This window comes from Pecten maximus, chromosome 17 (assembly GCF_902652985.1).
Source record: "Pecten maximus chromosome 17, xPecMax1.1, whole genome shotgun sequence".
NCBI lineage: Eukaryota > Metazoa > Mollusca > Bivalvia > Pectinida > Pectinidae > Pecten > Pecten maximus.
In genome coordinates this window covers 10,449,377-10,469,418 of record NC_047031.1, presented here as the reverse complement: position 1 = coordinate 10,469,418, position 20,042 = coordinate 10,449,377, and the positions used below count along the sequence as shown (strand labels likewise).

The following is a 20,042-nucleotide window of genomic DNA, read 5'->3' as shown; positions in this document are numbered from 1 at the left end:
TTCAGTCTTGAAATCGTTTCATTCATCCTTTTGCATATTATGAGTACATGGAATACATAGAAAAAGCATCAACTATAGATACAGTTTTACAGCATCACAATATGCAAAATGTGTACGTGTATATATATTGAACAATGTTCAATGGCTAATAAATATACAGTATTGAAACAATTAAGAGAAAGGTGTACCATTGTTGAATTATATATAGCTTACAGTATTAAGAAGTTGATAGGTGTACATATATAGTATTGAACATTTAATAAAGTACTCAGAGTATGCCCCCTGGGGTATACTCATTTCTTGTTTTGTTTCATGCCGGAAATCTATAAAGAATATATAATAAACCATCGCCAACACAGGACATCGTACCTTTATGACCCTCGGGTATATCATTGTTTTACTTCCTCGTGGCAGTAAATAGAATCAATTAAGAGATATATTTGCACATCAAACATTTACATTAATTATAAAAAAAAAAACGTTATGACGCTTCACCGCTCACCGCAGCTGTAACCCTTTTCCCCGAATGTATCATACTCAATAATTCATGCATTTTATAATTAGAAAATAATTCAACTTTTCACCGCCTAGATGTTGTACGCTACATCGCGTTTGCTTGATATCCTCATGGTCATATAGTCGTAAACAAATTGTTATCGTTAAAGAATCCATCGATTCAGTATGGCCTGCGTGAAAAATAAAGTAAAGGGCATAAAGGCAGTCTAAGCTATTGACGAGAAAAACCACTGTGTAGTGAAGAGACGAGAGATGGAATATCATGATACAGTGTCCTTTACTACGGGATTGTACAGAGATCAGTCTGGTGATTTACATGTGCAAACTATTATGAAGTAGACACAAACGCATGGGCGCAAAATTGAAAAATAACATTTATTAACTGATAGATTCCCTGAAGTCATCGAACAAGATTTCACCATGAACTCAGTGATATGGTGGATACTTTTAATTCTATACGTTCCGGGTCTTTCGGCAACCTCATTCACACGCATACTAAGCGCTTCTATTGGGAACAATAACAGCGATGTTCTTGAAACTTACGACCAAAAAGCACACCACGTAGACTGCGCCAAGGTTTGTACGTCTAACTGTTTGTCTTTCACCTTTGACCCCATGACCAAGGAATGCAGAACATTTACCAGAACGTTCTGTAGAAATGACACTGCAGCAAAATTATCAACTCTTATGCTTTTTGTCAAGGTGGAAAGGGAACCAAGTAAGTAAAGCCTCCTCTGATTTGTTTTTAGAGTTTGGTATAACTCAACAATAAAGCTATGGCCATTTAAGGGCGGCTATGCGTGGGTTGTCTGTAAGGGAGACATTAGAAAGAAGTTGATTCAACATTGTGTAATGTCTGTTATAAACAGCTATGATCATTTTAGGAGGGTCTCTCCTGTCCCTTCAGACAGGGTCGCAACGGGTCCAAGGCTTTGTTTCTTTTTCAGGATCGGGGAAATAATGTCCCATTTTATATTGATTGTAGAAGGCAACTGAAAACGTTCCTCTGAATAATCGAGGATTTTCTTCAGTGCCCTCTATTAAGGGGGCATTGGAGAGACCAAAAACGCAGATTGTCACTAAATGGATATAGATAAATTATTCATTTTAACAAAGTGGGAAAGTTTAAACCATAAACTCATTATCAAAATACTAAACCAGTTAGTATATCGGCAATGATAAATCTTTTTAAGCATTTTGTAGAGAAAAACGTCAAACTTTGTGAACAAATGACATTTTAAATGTCTTCCATATTCAGTCCATTTGAAACATTTAGCGTATAGAGAGCTTTATTACTTAGCCTAATCCTGCCCAGAGATCAAAGATTCACCATTTGTGGAAAGTGTAGATTTTTGGCCCTGATATGTGTCACGCCAATGGATTGTTGAACTATAACAGACTTCCCTATAACTCTCCAAACCTTCATATGCTTTTCATTATAAAGAACGACCCGTAGCACGCATACAAGTAATGCTGATATATGGATGCCCCGTCCTTAAATGACCAGCATTGTTAATTGTAAGTAGGAGGTTAAATACGATAATTTGCTTGACCAAGAGTGATTAACAAATCTTGCAACAATATATCCCATGTACGCCACTCTCATTATACTTTTTATACATGAACTTTCTCCATACCGGTAATAAGAAAAAGCTTCCATGCCCATGATTTGAAATATTATATCATTAAAGCGCTTCTTTCCTATTTATAAAATCGCGTTCAACGGAGTCTTTAAATACCTAATAAAGTACCTCTCTTACAATGAAAGATAGGTGTGTAGGTGCGGAAAGTAAAACTTTCTTTAGGAGAGACATTAAAACCAAGAAATCTGCTTAAAACATACTTGATGCTTTAAAAGCAGATGTTAATAACTTTGCTGATGTTCAAGAGATTGGCAAGTATGCGAAGTGTTTCAAGAATTATCAGAAACGAAAGCCGCAATCTGAAGATTAAAACGTTGGTATTGATGATGATACGTGGCAGAATATTCCACTATTATCCATAGAGGATCTAAAAACCACGAGAATGCATTGCTGTTTTTCTGGGTAAAAATGAAGACGAACATATCATGGAAACAGTGTTCAACTCTTAACATATCACTTTCCACTATATCGAAAACATTTCATTCCATAGTAAAACCATTACACATAAGTATTGTTCCGTTATTTCAAGAACAAAAGAAAATGTTCTAGAGCACAAAATCTCACTGGCAGCTGGCTACATCAGTGATCAATATCACTGATGATGGTGGCTATGAGATCTGGATCTATCGGCGCTCCGGGACATTGTACGATGTTAGATCCACTCGAGGCATACGAGGAGTGTTAAGCATTAATCCCATAAAGGATTATTATTGCCAGTGACCAACTGGACAGAGAGCCTTGGGGGTAATTGCCCACGGATCCAGTATCAAATATGTTTTAGGATGATGAGTGCATTTGAAAACCAGTAAGCCTTTGCCCCCAAAAGTCAAAAGGTTTAAGACAAACCTCAAGAAATGTAGACTTCGCCACCAACCGTCATCCTCTAGGTATTAGGATAGTAGACTTGGGCAAAACAAAAACAAAAAAAACTATGATGTAGACCAATATTGACATGGCCAATCAGATTTTATGACGATGAAGCCATATTGGATTTAGGATCAGGTGGTTTAATGTGTAAACCAACATAAACTATCGTGTATCGTTCTAAAGAGATGACGACGAGACCGTTCGGCATATCAACAATCATCGAACACGTCTGACATATTGTGTAAGAATTGTTTCGGTGTTTGTATTTTTAACGTCCTTTCAATAACTAAGGTTATTTATGGCGGCCTTTCCTGTATGCGAGATGCATGTCGTGAATATTTGTGTTCCATGCGGAATGTTCCTGTTTGTCTCCTTGTAAGATCAAGGAAAAGTGCTAACTCACTGAAACGTATTGCCGAAGACTGAAACAAAAGACATCCAGCAGGACACCTCATCACCAAGGATATTTGGTTCGGGCTGCTGGCGATATTGATTTCGTTCGTTCTAATATAAGTTATATCTCAACTAGATTGTTATCGACTCATTTATAATCACTGATGTGTATCTAGCTATCATACCTGTAGATATTCATTAACATTTATTATTTAAGGGTGTCCTAATTGATATGTCTTTTCTGATTAATTCGGTTATAATTTTCATTCCCAAGTGACGTATTTTTTTTTGCAAACGCCTTTTCATCCGTCCGTAAACAATTTACGATTTCTCAAAAACCTCTGAACCGATTTCAATGAAAGTTTGTAGACACCCTCCATGGAGAAATATTAATCAAAACTGCAAATGTAATGGTCTAAAGTCAACGAATGTTTGAAATTATATTGTTGCCAGCTGCTCTGCACGGATGTTTTAAAATTGTATCTGCTACCTAATTGCACTATTAGTTTTAAAAAATCTAAATTTGGGGATTTCATCTATATTGAGGACTTAATAGGGAAATAGAGTTTCACATTTTAAATCATGTGTACCGATAAGCAGATACTAATAGCAATTAAGAAAGACTAAATGATACATGAATTATTGCTTAAACAGATAATTGCTATTTTCAATTAAATATAGTTTCAGTTATTTCAGGAAGGAGACAATTTTTAAAAGGAAGAATGATTACTGTTAAAACTGGTTTTGTTTGTAGCACCGGCCAATCCTGCCGACTGTAGCGAGATAGATCCGGATGTTTATTGCTCTGGTATCTACCGAATTACTCCGTCACCGGGAGTCACATTCGATGTATACTGCAACATGGACACCCCTGACGGACCCTGGACGGTAAGTTACCTCCCCTGATAGTCTCAAGTTTATATCCTCTAGTTTGACAGGTGCCATTGAATAAAAAAATCGTTGTTTTGATAACTAAGGTGCATGGAGTTACTTTTCTCACTCTCGTCAAAAGTAAGATATGGTCGCCAGTTCCGCCATTGGGGTTCTGCTCAAACGTGTCAGGCCCGTTGCGCGTACAAACATACAACTGTTTTCGATTTACTGTTTACTTCTGCTTCGACATCAGTATGTAATTTTATTGCATTGATGGGTTACATTACGATTCCTGCATCATATTCCATATTTCATATTGTCACCATACCATCCACATATTATTTCAGATGATGAGTGCACGTTCAGCTCCCGTCAAACCAACAATAGAAAGCATAATGCGTTTCCTATGATTAGCATGACATTAACAAAAAAAAAATGAAATCCTTTAGTCAAGTGGGACATACGACACACATCCTCTGTGGATTTCTATAATCTTATTAATATCATTGTTTTTTTAGGTAATACAAAACAGACAGAATGGTGATGTGGACTTCTATATCCCCTGGAATGACTACAGAAATGGCTTTGGTAATCTTCAGGGCAACTTCTGGCTTGGTAAGTAACCTCGGTTAGCGCAGCTCCCGTCCGTTCGTCGTCCATCAAATTTCAAATCACTACTTGTCCAGAGCGCATGAATAGATTTTGATGAAATTTGGTCTGGATCATTATTAGGCAAAAGAAACCTAATGTTGTATCAATAGATGGTATGGTTTCCTTGGGGCCTGATGGGCGGGGTCCAATGGTGGCAAAACAATACAAAAACAAATATAAGTGTGAATTAAACATCTTATATATAATCAAGTACTTTTCTTTCTTTCCTTTTTTTTCTTTCTTTCTTTCTTTTTTTATTTATTCATTCATTTATTCATACTGAACAGGTAACGAAGCTATACACTACATCACCCTTACAGCTTCCGTCCTCCGCATTGAATTGGTTTCATGGTTGGGCGATGCTAGGTATGCGCAGTATTCTACATTCAAAGTAGAAAAAGAGGCAGATAACTACAGACTAACTGTATCTGGATTCTTTGGGGACGTTCGTTGTAAGTATATCTCCTAGATTAATCTTCTAATACAGATATGTACAAAACTTTCGGAATCGAATAATTAAGGTGGTGTACCTCCTCAACAATATCAAACAAAACACACACAACATGATTGAGGTGGTGTACCTCCTCAACAATATATAACAAAACACACACAACATGATAGAGGTGGTGTACCTCACAACAATATCAAACAAAACACACACAACATGATTGAGATGGTGTACCTCACAACAATATCAAACAAAACACACACAACATGATTGAGATGGTGTACCTCCTCAACAATATCAAACAAAACACACACAACATGATTGAGATGGTGTACCTCACAACAATATCAAACAAAACACACACAACATGATTGAGATGGTGTACCTCACAACAATATCAAACAAAACACACACAACATGATAGAGGTGGTGTACCTCACAACAATATCAAACAAAACACACACAACATGATAGAGGTGGTGTACCTCACAACAATATCAAACAAAACACACACAACATGATTGAGGTGGTGTACCTCCTCAACAATATCAAACAAAACACACACAACATGATAGAGGTGGTGTACCTCACAACAATATCAAACAAAACACACACAACATGATTGAGATGGTGTACCTCACAACAATATCAAACAAAACACACACAACATGATTGAGATGGTGTACCTCACAACAATATCAAACAAAACACACACAACATGATTGAGATGGTGTACCTCCTCAACAATATCAAACAAAACACACACAACATGATAGAGGTGGTGTACCTCACAACAATATCAAACAAAACACACACAACATGATAGAGGTGGTGTACCTCACAACAATATCAAACAAAACACACACAACATGACAGAGGTGGTGTACCTCACAACAATATCAAACAAAACACACACAACATTATAGAGGTGGTGTACCTCACAACAATATCAAACAAAACACACACAACATGATTGAGATGGTGTACCTCCTCAACAATATCAAACAAAACACACACAACATGATAGAGGTGGTTTACCTCACAACAATATCAAACAAAACACACACAACATGATAGAGGTGGTTTACCTCACAACAATATCAAACAAAACACACACAACATGATTGAGATGGTGTACCTCACAACAATATCAAACAAAACACACACAACATGATTGAGATGGTGTACCTCCTCAACAATATCAAACAAAACACACACAACATGATAGAGGTGGTGTACCTCACAACAATATCAAACAAAACACACACAACATGATAGAGGTGGTTTACCTCACAACAATATCAAACAAAACACACACAACATGATAGAGGTGGTTTACCTCACAACAATATCAAACAAAACACACACAACATGATTGAGATGGTGTACCTCACAACAATATCAAACAAAACACACACAACATGATTGAGATGGTGTACCTCCTCAACAATATCAAACAAAACACACACAACATGATAGAGGTGGTGTACCTCACAACAATATCAAACAAAACACACACAACATGATAGAGGTGGTGTACCTCACAACAATATCAAACAAAACACACACAACATGATAGAGGTGGTGTACCTCACAACAATATCAAACAAAACACACACAACATGATAGAGGTGGTGTACCTCACAACAATATCAAACAAAACACACACAACATGATAGAGGTGGTGTACCTCACAACAATATCAAACAAAACACACACAACATGATAGAGGTGGTGTACCTCACAACAATATCAAACAAAACACACACAACATGATTGAGGTGGTGTACCTCCTCAACAATATCAAACAAAACACACACAACATGATAGAGGTGGTGTACCTCACAACAATATCAAACAAAACACACACAACATGATAGAGGTGGTGTACCTCACAACAATATCAAACAAAACACACACAACATGACAGAGGTGGTGTACCTCACAACAATATCAAACAAAACACACACAACATGATAGAGGTGGTGTACCTCACAACAATATCAAACAAAACACACACAACATGATAGAGGTGGTGTACCTCACAACAATATCAAACAAAACACACACAACATGATTGAGGTGGTGTACCTCCTCAACAATATCAAACAAAACACACACAACATGATAGAGGTGGTGTACCTCACAACAATATCAAACAAAACACACACAACATGATAGAGGTGGTGTACCTCACAACAATATCAAACAAAACACACACAACATGATTGAGGTGGTTTACCTCACAACAATATCAAACAAAACACACACAACATGATAGAGGTGGTGTACCTCCTCAACAATATCAAACAAAACACACACAACATGATAGAGGTGGTGTACCTCCTCAACAATATCAAACAAAACACACACAACATGATAGAGGTGGTGTACCTCACAACAATATCAAACAAAACACACACAACATGATTGAGGTGGTGTACCTCACAACAATATCAAACAAAACACGCACAACATGATTGAGGTGGTGTACCTCACAACAATATCAAACAAAACACACACAACATGATTGAGATGGTGTACCTCACAACAATATCAAACAAAACACACACAACATGATTGAGGTGGTGTACCTCACAACAATATCAAACAAAACACACACAACATGATAGAGGTGGTGTACCTCCTCAACAATATCAAACAAAACACACACAACATGATTGAGATGGTGTACCTCACAACAATATCAAACAAAACACACACAACATGATTGAGGTGGTGTACCTCACAACAATATCAAACAAAACACGCACAACATGATTGAGGTGGTGTACCTCACAACAATATCAAACAAAACACACACAACATGATTGAGATGGTGTACCTCACAACAATATCAAACAAAACACACACAACATGATTTAGGTGGTGTACCTCACAACAATATCAAACAAAACACACACAACATGATTGAGGTGGTGTACCTCACAACAATATCAAACAAAACACGCACAACATGATTGAGGTGGTGTACCTCACAACAATATCAAACAAAACACACACAACATGATTGAGATGGTGTACCTCACAACAATATCAAACAAAACACACACAACATGATAGAGGTAGTGTACCTCACAACAATATCAAACAAAACACACACAAAATGATTGAGGTGGTGTACCTCACAACAATATCAAACAAAACACACACAACATGATTGAGGTGGTGTACCTCACAACAATATCAAACAAAACACACACAACATGATTGAGATGGTGTACCTCACAAAAATATCAAACAAAACACACAAAACATGATAGAGGTGGTGTACCTAACAACAATATCAAACAAAACACACACAACATGATAGAGGTGGTGTACCTCACAACAATATCAAACAAAACACACACAACATGATAGAGGTGGTGTATCTCACAACAATATCAAACAAAACACACACAACATGATTGAGATGGTGTACCTCCTCAACAATATCAAACAAAACACACACAACATGATAGAGGTGGTGTACCTCACAACAATATCAAACAAAAAACACACAACATGATAGAGGTGGTGTACCTCACAACAATATCAAACAAAACACACACAACATGATAGAGGTGGTGTACCTCACAACAATATCAAACAAAACACACACAACATGATAGAGGTGGTGTACCTCACAACAATATCAAACAAAACACACACAACATGATAGAGGTGGTGTACCTCACAACAATATCAAACAAAACACACACAACATGATTGAGGTGGTGTACCTCTTCAACAATATCAAACAAAACACACACAACATGATTGAGATGGTGTACCTCCTCAACAATATCAAACAAAACACACACAACATGATTGAGGTGGTGTACCTCACAACAATATCAAACAAAACACGCACAACATGATTGAGGTGGTGTACCTCACAACAATATCAAACAAAACACACACAACATGATTGAGATGGTGTACCTCACAACAATATCAAACAAAACACACACAACATGATTGAGGTGGTGTACCTCACAACAATATCAAACAAAACACACACAACATGATAGAGGTGGTGTACCTCCTCAACAATATCAAACAAAACACACACAACATGATTGAGATGGTGTACCTCACAACAATATCAAACAAAACACACACAACATGATTGAGGTGGTGTACCTCACAACAATATCAAACAAAACACGCACAACATGATTGAGGTGGTGTACCTCACAACAATATCAAACAAAACACACACAACATGATTGAGATGGTGTACCTCACAACAATATCAAACAAAACACACACAACATGATTTAGGTGGTGTACCTCACAACAATATCAAACAAAACACACACAACATGATTGAGGTGGTGTACCTCACAACAATATCAAACAAAACACGCACAACATGATTGAGGTGGTGTACCTCACAACAATATCAAACAAAACACACACAACATGATTGAGATGGTGTACCTCACAACAATATCAAACAAAACACACACAACATGATAGAGGTAGTGTACCTCACAACAATATCAAACAAAACACACACAAAATGATTGAGGTGGTGTACCTCACAACAATATCAAACAAAACACACACAACATGATTGAGGTGGTGTACCTCACAACAATATCAAACAAAACACACACAACATGATTGAGATGGTGTACCTCACAAAAATATCAAACAAAACACACAAAACATGATAGAGGTGGTGTACCTAACAACAATATCAAACAAAACACACACAACATGATAGAGGTGGTGTACCTCACAACAATATCAAACAAAACACACACAACATGATAGAGGTGGTGTATCTCACAACAATATCAAACAAAACACACACAACATGATTGAGATGGTGTACCTCCTCAACAATATCAAACAAAACACACACAACATGATAGAGGTGGTGTACCTCACAACAATATCAAACAAAAAACACACAACATGATAGAGGTGGTGTACCTCACAACAATATCAAACAAAACACACACAACATGACAGAGGTGGTGTACCTCACAACAATATCAAACAAAACACACACAACATGATAGAGGTGGTGTACCTCACAACAATATCAAACAAAACACACACAACATGATAGAGGTGGTGTACCTCACAACAATATCAAACAAAACACACACAACATGATTGAGGTGGTGTACCTCTTCAACAATATCAAACAAAACACACACAACATGATTGAGATGGTGTACCTCCTCAACAATATCAAACAAAACACACACAACATGATAGAGGTGGTGTACCTCACAACAATATCAAACAAAACACACACAACATGATAGAGGTGGTGTACCTCACAACAATATCAAACAAAACACACACAACATGATTGAGATGGTGTACCTCACAACAATATCAAACAAAACACACACAACATGATTGAGGTGGTGTACCTCACAACAATATCAAACAAAACACGCACAACATGATTGAGGTGGTGTACCTCACAACAATATCAAACAAAACACACACAACATGATTGAGATGGTGTACCTCACAACAATATCAAACAAAACACACACAACATGATTGAGGTGGTGTACCTCACAACAATATCAAACAAAACATACACAACATGATAGAGGTGGTGTACCTCCTCAACAATATCAAACAAAACACACACAACATGATTGAGATGGTGTACCTCACAACAATATCAAACAAAACACACACAACATGATTGAGGTGGTGTACCTCACAACAATATCAAACAAAACACACACAACATGATTGAGGTGGTGTACCTCACAACAATATCAAACAAAACACACACAACATGATTGAGGTGGTGTACCTCACAACAATATCAAACAAAACACACACAACATGATAGAGGTGGTGTACCTCCTCAACAATATCAAACAAAACACACACAACATGATAGAGGTGGTGTACCTCACAACAATATCAAACAAAACACACACAACATGATAGAGGTGGTGTACCTCACAACAATATCAAACAAAACACACACAACATGATAGAGGTGGTGTACCTCCTCAACAATATCAAACAAAACACACACAACATGATAGAGGTGGTGTATCTCACAACAATATCAAACAAAACACACACAACATGATTGAGGTGGTGTACCTCACAACAATATCAAACAAAACACGCACAACATGATTGAGGTGGTTTACCTCACAACAATATCAAACAAAACACACACAACATGATTGAGGTAGTTTACCTCACAACAATATCAAACAAAACACACACAACATGATTGAGGTGGTGTACCTCACAACAATATCAAACAAAACACACACAACATGATAGAGGTGGTGTACCTCCTCAACAATATCAAACAAAACACACACAACATGATTGAGGTGGTGTACCTCACAACAATATCAAACAAAACACACACAACATGATTGAGGTGGTGTACCTCACAACAATATCAAACAAAACACGCACAACATGATTGAGGTGGTGTACCTCACAACAATATCAAACAAAACACACACAACATGATTGAGATGGTGTACCTCACAACAATATCAAACAAAACACACACAACATGATAGAGGTAGTGTACCTCACAACAATATCAAACAAAACACACACAACATGATTGAGTTGGTTTACCTCACAACAATATCAAACAAAACACACACAACATGATTGAGGTAGTTTACCTCACAACAATATCAAACAAAACACACACAACATGATTGAGGTGGTGTACCTCACAACAATATCAAACAAAACACACACAACATGATAGAGGTGGTGTACCTCCTCAACAATATCAAACAAAACACACACAACATGATAGAGGTGGTGTATCTCACAACAATATCAAACAAAACACACACAACATGATTGAGGTGGTGTACCTCACAACAATATCAAACAAAACACACACAACATGATTGAGGTGGTGTACCTCACAACAATATCAAACAAAACACACACAACATGATTGAGATGGTGTACCTCACAACAATATCAAACAAAACACACACAACATGATTGAGGTGGTGTACCTCACACCAATATCAAACAAAACACACACAACATGATTGAGGTGGTGTACCTCACAACAATATCAAACAAAACACACACAACATGATAGAGGTAGTGTACCTCACAACAATATCAAACAAAACACACACAACATGATTGAGGTGGTGTACCTCACAACAATATCAAACAAAACACACACAACATGATTGAGGTGGTGTACCTCACAACAATATCAAACAAAACACACACAACATGATTGAGATGGTGTACCTCACAAAAATATCAAACAAAACACACACAACATGATTGAGGTGGTTTACCTCACAACAATATCAAACAAAACACACACAACATGATTGAGGTGGTTTACCTCCTCAACAATATCAAACAAAACACACACAACATGATAGAGGTGGTGTATCTCACAACAATATCAAACAAAACACACACAACATGATTGAGGTGGTGTACCTCACAACAATATCAAAGAAAACACACACAACATGATTGAGATGGTGTACCTCACAACAATATCAAACAAAACACACACAACATGATAGAGGTGGTGTACCTCACAACAATATCAAACAAAACACACACAACATGATTGAGGTGGTTTACCTCACAACAATATCAAACAAAACACACACAACATGATTGAGATGGTGTACCTCACAACAATATCAAACAAAACACACACAACATGATTGAGATGTTGTACCTCACAACAATATCAAACAAAACACACACAACATGATTGAGGTGGTGTACCTCACAACAATGTCAAACAAAACACACACAACATGATTGAGATGTTGTACCTCACAACAATATCAAACAAAACACACACAACATGATTGAGGTGGTGTACCTCACAACAATGTCAAACAAAACACACACAACATGATTGAGGTGGTGTACCTCACAACAAAATCAAACAAAACACACACAACATGATTGATGTGGTGTACCTCACAACAATATCAAACAAAACACACACAACATGATTGAGGTGGTGTACCTCACAACAATATCAAACAAAACACACACAACATGATTGAGATGGTGTACCTCCTCAACAATATCAAACAAAACACACACAACATGATTGAGGTGGTGTACCTCCTCAACAATAACAAACAAAACACACACAACATGATTGAGGTGGTGTACCTCCTCAACAATAACAAACAAAACACACACAACATGATTGAGATGGTGTACCTCACAACAATATCAAACAAAACACACACAACATGATTGCTGTGGTGTACCTCACAACAATATCAAACAAAACACACACAACATGATAGAGGTGGTGTACCTCACAACAATATCAAACAAAACACACACAACATGATTGATGTGGTTTACCTCACAACAATATCAAACAAAACACACACAACATGATTGAGATTGTGTACCTCACAACAATATCAAACAAAACACGCACAAAATGATTGAGGTGTTGTACCTCCACAACAATATATTGGTTTAAAGCATTATCGGCATTTGAAAAATATGTCAAATTATCTATCTGGGCTTTTGTTCCCACATTTGACAGATGATGCAATGGATCTTCTTAACGGGATGGAGTTTTCCAGCTACGACCAGGACAATGATGAATACAGCGGAAATTGTGCTTCATCTTGTGAGGGCGGATGGTGGTATAGGAAATGTTACGATGCCAATCTTAACGGCAGGGTATATATAAACGGCAGTGACAACTTCCAGTCTCTGGTCTGGGATAACTTCTACCAGGATGGTCAATACCCGCACATGATGACGACAAGAATGCTTGTCAAACGTTCGCCGCCATAACGGGACACTATCCTTATGTATCGTAAAAGTAGCACATGCAGTGTGTGTATAACAAAGGACAGGTGCCCTGGTTAGGACTGAAGTTTATAATCACTATCGCAAGCATTGATTTTTACAATGAACAGCAGAACAGGGGGTGTTTTCCTGGCTTTCGCCTGTTAGTATATCCTTGGCTTCCGTCTGTTGATGCCTAACGGCTTCCGTCTGTTGGTATCTCCTTGATTTTCGTCTGTTGATGTGTGCCTGGCTTCCGTCTGTTGGTATCTCCCTGGCTTCCGTCTGTTAATGTCTGCCCGGCTTTCGTCTGTTGATGTGTGTCTGGCTTCCGTTTGTTGATGTGTGCCCGGCTTCCGTCTGTTGATGTGTGCCCGGCTTTCGTCTGTTGGTATCTCCCCGGCTTCTGTCTGTTGATGTGTGCCCGGCTTCCGTCTATTGATGTTTGCCTGGCTTCCGTCTGTTGGTATCTCCCTGGCTTCCGTCTGTTGACGTCTGTCCGGCTTCCGTCTGTTGATGTCTGCCCGGCTTCCGTCTATTGACGTCTGTCCGGCTTCCGTCTGTTGATGTATGCCCGGCTTCCGTCTGCTGGTATCTCCCCGGCTTCCGTCTGTTGATGTGTGTCTGGCTTCCGTCTGTTGATGTGTGCGCGGCTTCCGTCTGTTGATGTGTGCACAGCTTCCGTATTGATGTGTGCCCGGCTTCCGTCTATTGATGTCTGTCCGGCTTCCGTCTGTTGATGTCTGCCCGGCTTCCGTCTGTTGGTATCTCCCCGGCTTCCGTCTGTTGATGTGTGTCTGGCTTCTGTCTGTTGATGTGTGCACGGCCTCCGTCTATTGATGTCTGTCCGACTTCCGTCTGTTGATGTCTGCCCGGCTTCCGTCTATTGACGTCTGTCCGGCTTCCGTCTGTTGATGTATGCCCGGCTTCCGTCTGTTGGTATCTCCCCGGCTTCCGTCTGTTGATGTGTGTCTGGCTTCCGTCTGTTGATGTGTGCCCGGCTTCCGTCTGTTGATGTGTGCACAGCTTCCGTATTGATGTGTCCCCGGCTTCCGTCTAATGATGTCTGTCCGGCTTCCGTCTGTTGATGTCTGCCCGGCTTCCGTCTGTTGATGTGTGTCTGGCTTCTGTCTGTTGATGTGTGCCCGGCTTCGTGTGTTTGTATCTCCTTGGCTTCCGGCCGTCTGTTGATGTCTGCCCGGCTTCCGTCTGTTGGTATCTCCCCGGCTTCCGTCTGTTGATGTGTGCCTGGCTTCCGTCTGTTAATGTGTGCACAGCTTTCGTCTGTTGATGTGTGTCCGGATTCCGTCTGTTGATGTGTGTCCGGATTCCGTCTGTTGATGTATGCCCGGCTTCCGTCTGTTGGTATCTCCCCGGCTTCCGTCTATTGATGTGTGCCCGGCTTCCGTCTGTTGATGTGTGCCCGGCTTCCGCCTGTTGATGTGTTGCCGGCTTCCGTCTTTAGATGTCTGCCCTGTTTTCGTCTGTTGGTATCTCCTTGATTGCCGTCTGTTTATGTGTGCCTGGCTTCTGACTGTTGATGTCTGCCCGACTTACGTGTGATACCATGTATCCCCTACCCTTCACTCTGGTATAACTATCATATTACATGTATCCCCTACCCTATACTTTTGTGACGTTTACGGGGTGTCGTACCTGGTTGATTCCGGGATAAGGCGTATTTACAAATAACAAAGTAAAACACGAGCTGCTTTTCTAGCAGCCGATTACACTCTCTCAATTTTCAATACTTAATTAGTAATATATACAATGATTATATGATTCGTTTATTTACAATTCATGCGTCTAGCCTGACGCATGACCCCTAAGGACATTTATACGGTTTATTTATTGCTGATGCGTTATTTTCCGCACAGTAGTGTGTACCCTAACAGTAACGCTACCAGAGTTCTGAGTAAGAGCTGACAGACCCAAGGATCACTTCCTATCAACGCGTCCTGTCTACGCTGTGACTAGTAAACCAGCCAGGACCCCGACCGCGAGACAGGTCGAAAAGAGCGACGCACGAGCCAAGACAACAATACCAATGGGTATTACCCGTGTCTTGTTGTATCAGTCCTCTCGCTAAAATTCGCCAACACTTCTTTCAGAACTGGGGCTGAACACTGACGTTTTCGGCTTTATATACCCGGTCAGAACAGGAAGTCTCGGTCTGAACGTAAAGCCTCGTTGTAGTTGAACATAATCCTGACACAGTAAGTGTTTGCAACAGTAGGGTACATAAATCACAGTCATTCGAGCATCGACAAAAACGGAAGTATTTACAGTTTCAACAATAAAGGTAAGGCTATCTGAGCCTTCTAACATGTATAACTTTGATTCCCTACACTTTTGTGTAATTATCAAATTGCATGTATCCCCCTCCCCTACACTCTGGTATAATAATCAGATCAAATTATAACGGGTTGTTATTTGTATATTTAAATACATGCAGTTAAGAATGTTCATATTTGGTATAGTTGTTTTTTACGTGTTGTTGTTAATAAAGGATCATTACGATAAATTGTTATTCTTTTTTCTTTTTACTTGGTTGACCACGACTCATCTGCCTAATTACGTGGTTTATATTTGATATACTGGTGTACATACATAACAACCACACGGTTATGGAGGATATGGGTAGCACTATAACATTACAGGAAGGTATAGATCGCCTATAGACACGGGAGAGGTTTCAATTGTAACCAGTCTTTGGCCTCTCATGATCAGTGATGAGCATATTTAATCTACACGTAATACATGATATTTAAATTAACGTTATTCGTGTGGGCTTGGGAATTTCAGGTCAAAGGATGACCTGAAAATGAAATATCATTATTAAATCTAATACTAATTCAAAATATCACTAAATAGCTGTCCATAATTTTTCACCAGAGTTGTGACCCTTGACAGTTTTTTATTTATTTATTTATTTATATGGCAAATAGTTTAGCTGTCCTTAGATCAATCTTATTAAACTTTGTCAAGTGTTATAATTTCAGACAGGTGTTTCCAGAACCATTACCATGGAAACAAAGTTTTTATTTTGGAGAAAAGTACTACCTATCCCCATTTACTTTAGTTAACAACATGATCGTCACCAACTTCTTACTCTGACACCTGTTACGAGCCTCAAAATCGAATATTTATAGAGTAGTGAAAGCTGTATGGCGTTATCTTATCTCCAGTCAGAATAACGGAGGGTTAGCTCCGACCTGATGAAATGCATATAAAACTCAACTGTCCTGAATGCGATATGCGTAATCGAGATGCAGAGAAACATATAGATAGTTATCATTAATATTGTTTATAAATGGTTGTTTGTTTGATTATAAATCGCCAACTGACCAACGGTTTGAATATGGCCGCCAAAACACGAGTCAAAGTTGAGACTCGAATAATTGATGTTTATAGCCGGAAACATATATAATTACGTCAGGTTGGGTTTAAAGGAGTTACCTGAGTGATGTTGTTACGATGTTGGACCTGGAAATGTCATATTTTAGCTAAAGTAACAACTCTATCGCAGCGGACGTTTCTCCGTGTATTTCGCCATTTGTTGATGCTGGAATTCGCGGCATCCGCACGCGCTATGTAACAAGCGATTTGATTGGATAACGACTTTCCGGTTGGCAACGACGCAGGGTATAAAAGAACGTCCGAAGCAGACGGACAACACATCTCTTCTGACCACAGACCTGTCCCGACTATCGGAACAATATGGTAAGCGATCAGAGTTGTCAAAACCAAATGACCTATTAGTGGTTCATAGTTCCAATATTGGAACGTTAATGATCCAAGGGAAACACCTCTTACGATAAAGTTGTCATAATCTTGGGATATGAATGTCCAGTAGTGGGAACGGAGAAACGTCTCCGTATATGGAAAACGGAGAACCGTCTCCGTATATGGACAAACCAAGTTATGAATAGTAAATTAGTAGTTTAGTATTTACTAGAAATATATTTTAAATATTTATTTCCTGACAAGATATATTATTCAAACATTTGTACATAAAATAACTAGAATTAATTCTAGATCAGTTTTCAATGTTCTGCTAGCTATTTATAAACCTCAGTGGATGTTTAATAAATTCAGTCTTTGTATCCAGCATCTGATGAAGTATAGTCTATTTTTATTGTGTGGTTTAAAATATCAATAAATTCAAAGTAACTTTATATCCTGACTCAAGTTCTTATGGAAAAGTGCTAGGCTGGAACCGAATCCCAATATTTGGAGATTGCTGAAATATGCAACCCAAATAATAACTTTCATAAGCCACATCTTGTGTGTTACGGCTGGCTTGGTGAACGAATAGGAAAGTTACACACCATATATCATTTCATAGCTGTCAACGAGGAATGGGAAGTAGTATCAGTTACACCAGAAGTGATTGCCTCCCTTTAATCCATGAAAATCTACGTTAGGAACGGTCTAATGAAGAAACGACACGGATGTTTAGGTAAACAAAGGCAGCGAAAAATCACACTGCCTGAGGAATTAAATCATTCCAAGGGGAAAAAAAGTAGACATTTTCGGGAAATAATGAACCGATTCTCATGACGTGAGTGATCTTTGATCCACAATTTGCAAATCCATCATGTCCTTCCATGGTAATTTTCTCGATATCTACACTTTTCGGAGACAAAAATGCGATCAAAACAAACAAACAAACAAATGCCAACTGGCAAATGGCAGAATCCTATTTAAGCTGAAAAACTTTACCAACAAGTAAAAATATTATTTTGGAGGACATTTTTATTTCATCAAAAACGGGGAAATTTGAACATAAAAAAGCTAATTTGTCATTAATGAAATTATATAACCTTTTCTCAGTGATAAATAATGAATAAATCCTAATTTGTTGAAGAATAATATAAGACTCTTTCATATGTGTATATGTAGGATAGGGACATTCCACCCGAGGGGTCACAAAATGTGGTGAAACCCGAGGCTTGCCGAGGGTTTTACCACATTTTGTGATCCCGAGGGTGGAATATCCCTATCCTACATACACACATAATGAAAGAGTCTTTTTCTCTCATATCATTACCGAATTTCTGGCGAAAGTGTCCCTCAGCCATCCATTTTCTTCAATTTTTTAATTTCTTTATTTGACGTTTTTACTAAATATACTTGTGATATTCTGAAAGATCATACCCTATTTTTAGCAAACAGTGTTTGCACACAAATTTCATTCATTTTGTGGTTAAGTGATGAACGAATGAACAATTCGCCGATAAAAATTACCGTAACTTGACCGACTTTTACGTGGCCGTGATCAAATTGTCAACATCCGAGAAAAAGAAGTTCTATCAACAATACTGAAAGCCAACGCTGAAATGAGTTTCCCAACTTCACATATAATTTGATTTGCACCTCGACATATTTAATCATTTCACAGAACACACTGTACTTTTAAATGTCAAGTCAATTTTTTTTTTATAAAATACTACGTCACTGCATGACGTCACGACTGTCATTGGAATTCCATTCATAGTTCAATGAGAGTGATGTCGATCTCGATCGCCATGACGCGGCGATGTTTCGTGGCTGGTAATTTTAAATTCACTGTGATTTTGGCAACTTCGTGTGTGAACCAGCGAACAGTGACTCTATACGAGTATTCGATCTTTTCTGTGACATAGGATTATATGTGTTTAACCGGTTGTCTTGATGGAATGACGAAGGTAGGTCAGTCGATAGGCTAACGATGATCATATTGAAAGGCTAGGATGGCAGTTAGTTTTCATGGTTACTCTACACAAATATAGACCCTGAGTTACAATTGAAATAAATATTTTTTATATGAACATCGAGGGGTGTCATTTTTACCGAATGTTCGTTCA

The 20,042-nt window shown here is 38.4% G+C and overlaps 1 protein-coding gene across 1 annotated transcript; it reads left to right on the top strand.

Moving 5' to 3' along the window:
• Positions 1 to 1,131: 1,131 nt before the first annotated feature.
• LOC117315095 (angiopoietin-related protein 7-like) lies at positions 1,132 to 14,199 on the top strand. The gene is made up of 5 exons (XM_033869242.1): positions 1,132 to 1,234; positions 4,174 to 4,307; positions 4,811 to 4,907; positions 5,231 to 5,395; positions 13,943 to 14,199. The coding sequence occupies exons 1-5, from the start codon at positions 1,132 to 1,134 to the stop codon at positions 14,197 to 14,199; spliced, it is 756 nt and encodes a 251-aa protein (XP_033725133.1).
• Positions 14,200 to 20,042: the final 5,843 nt, after the last annotated feature.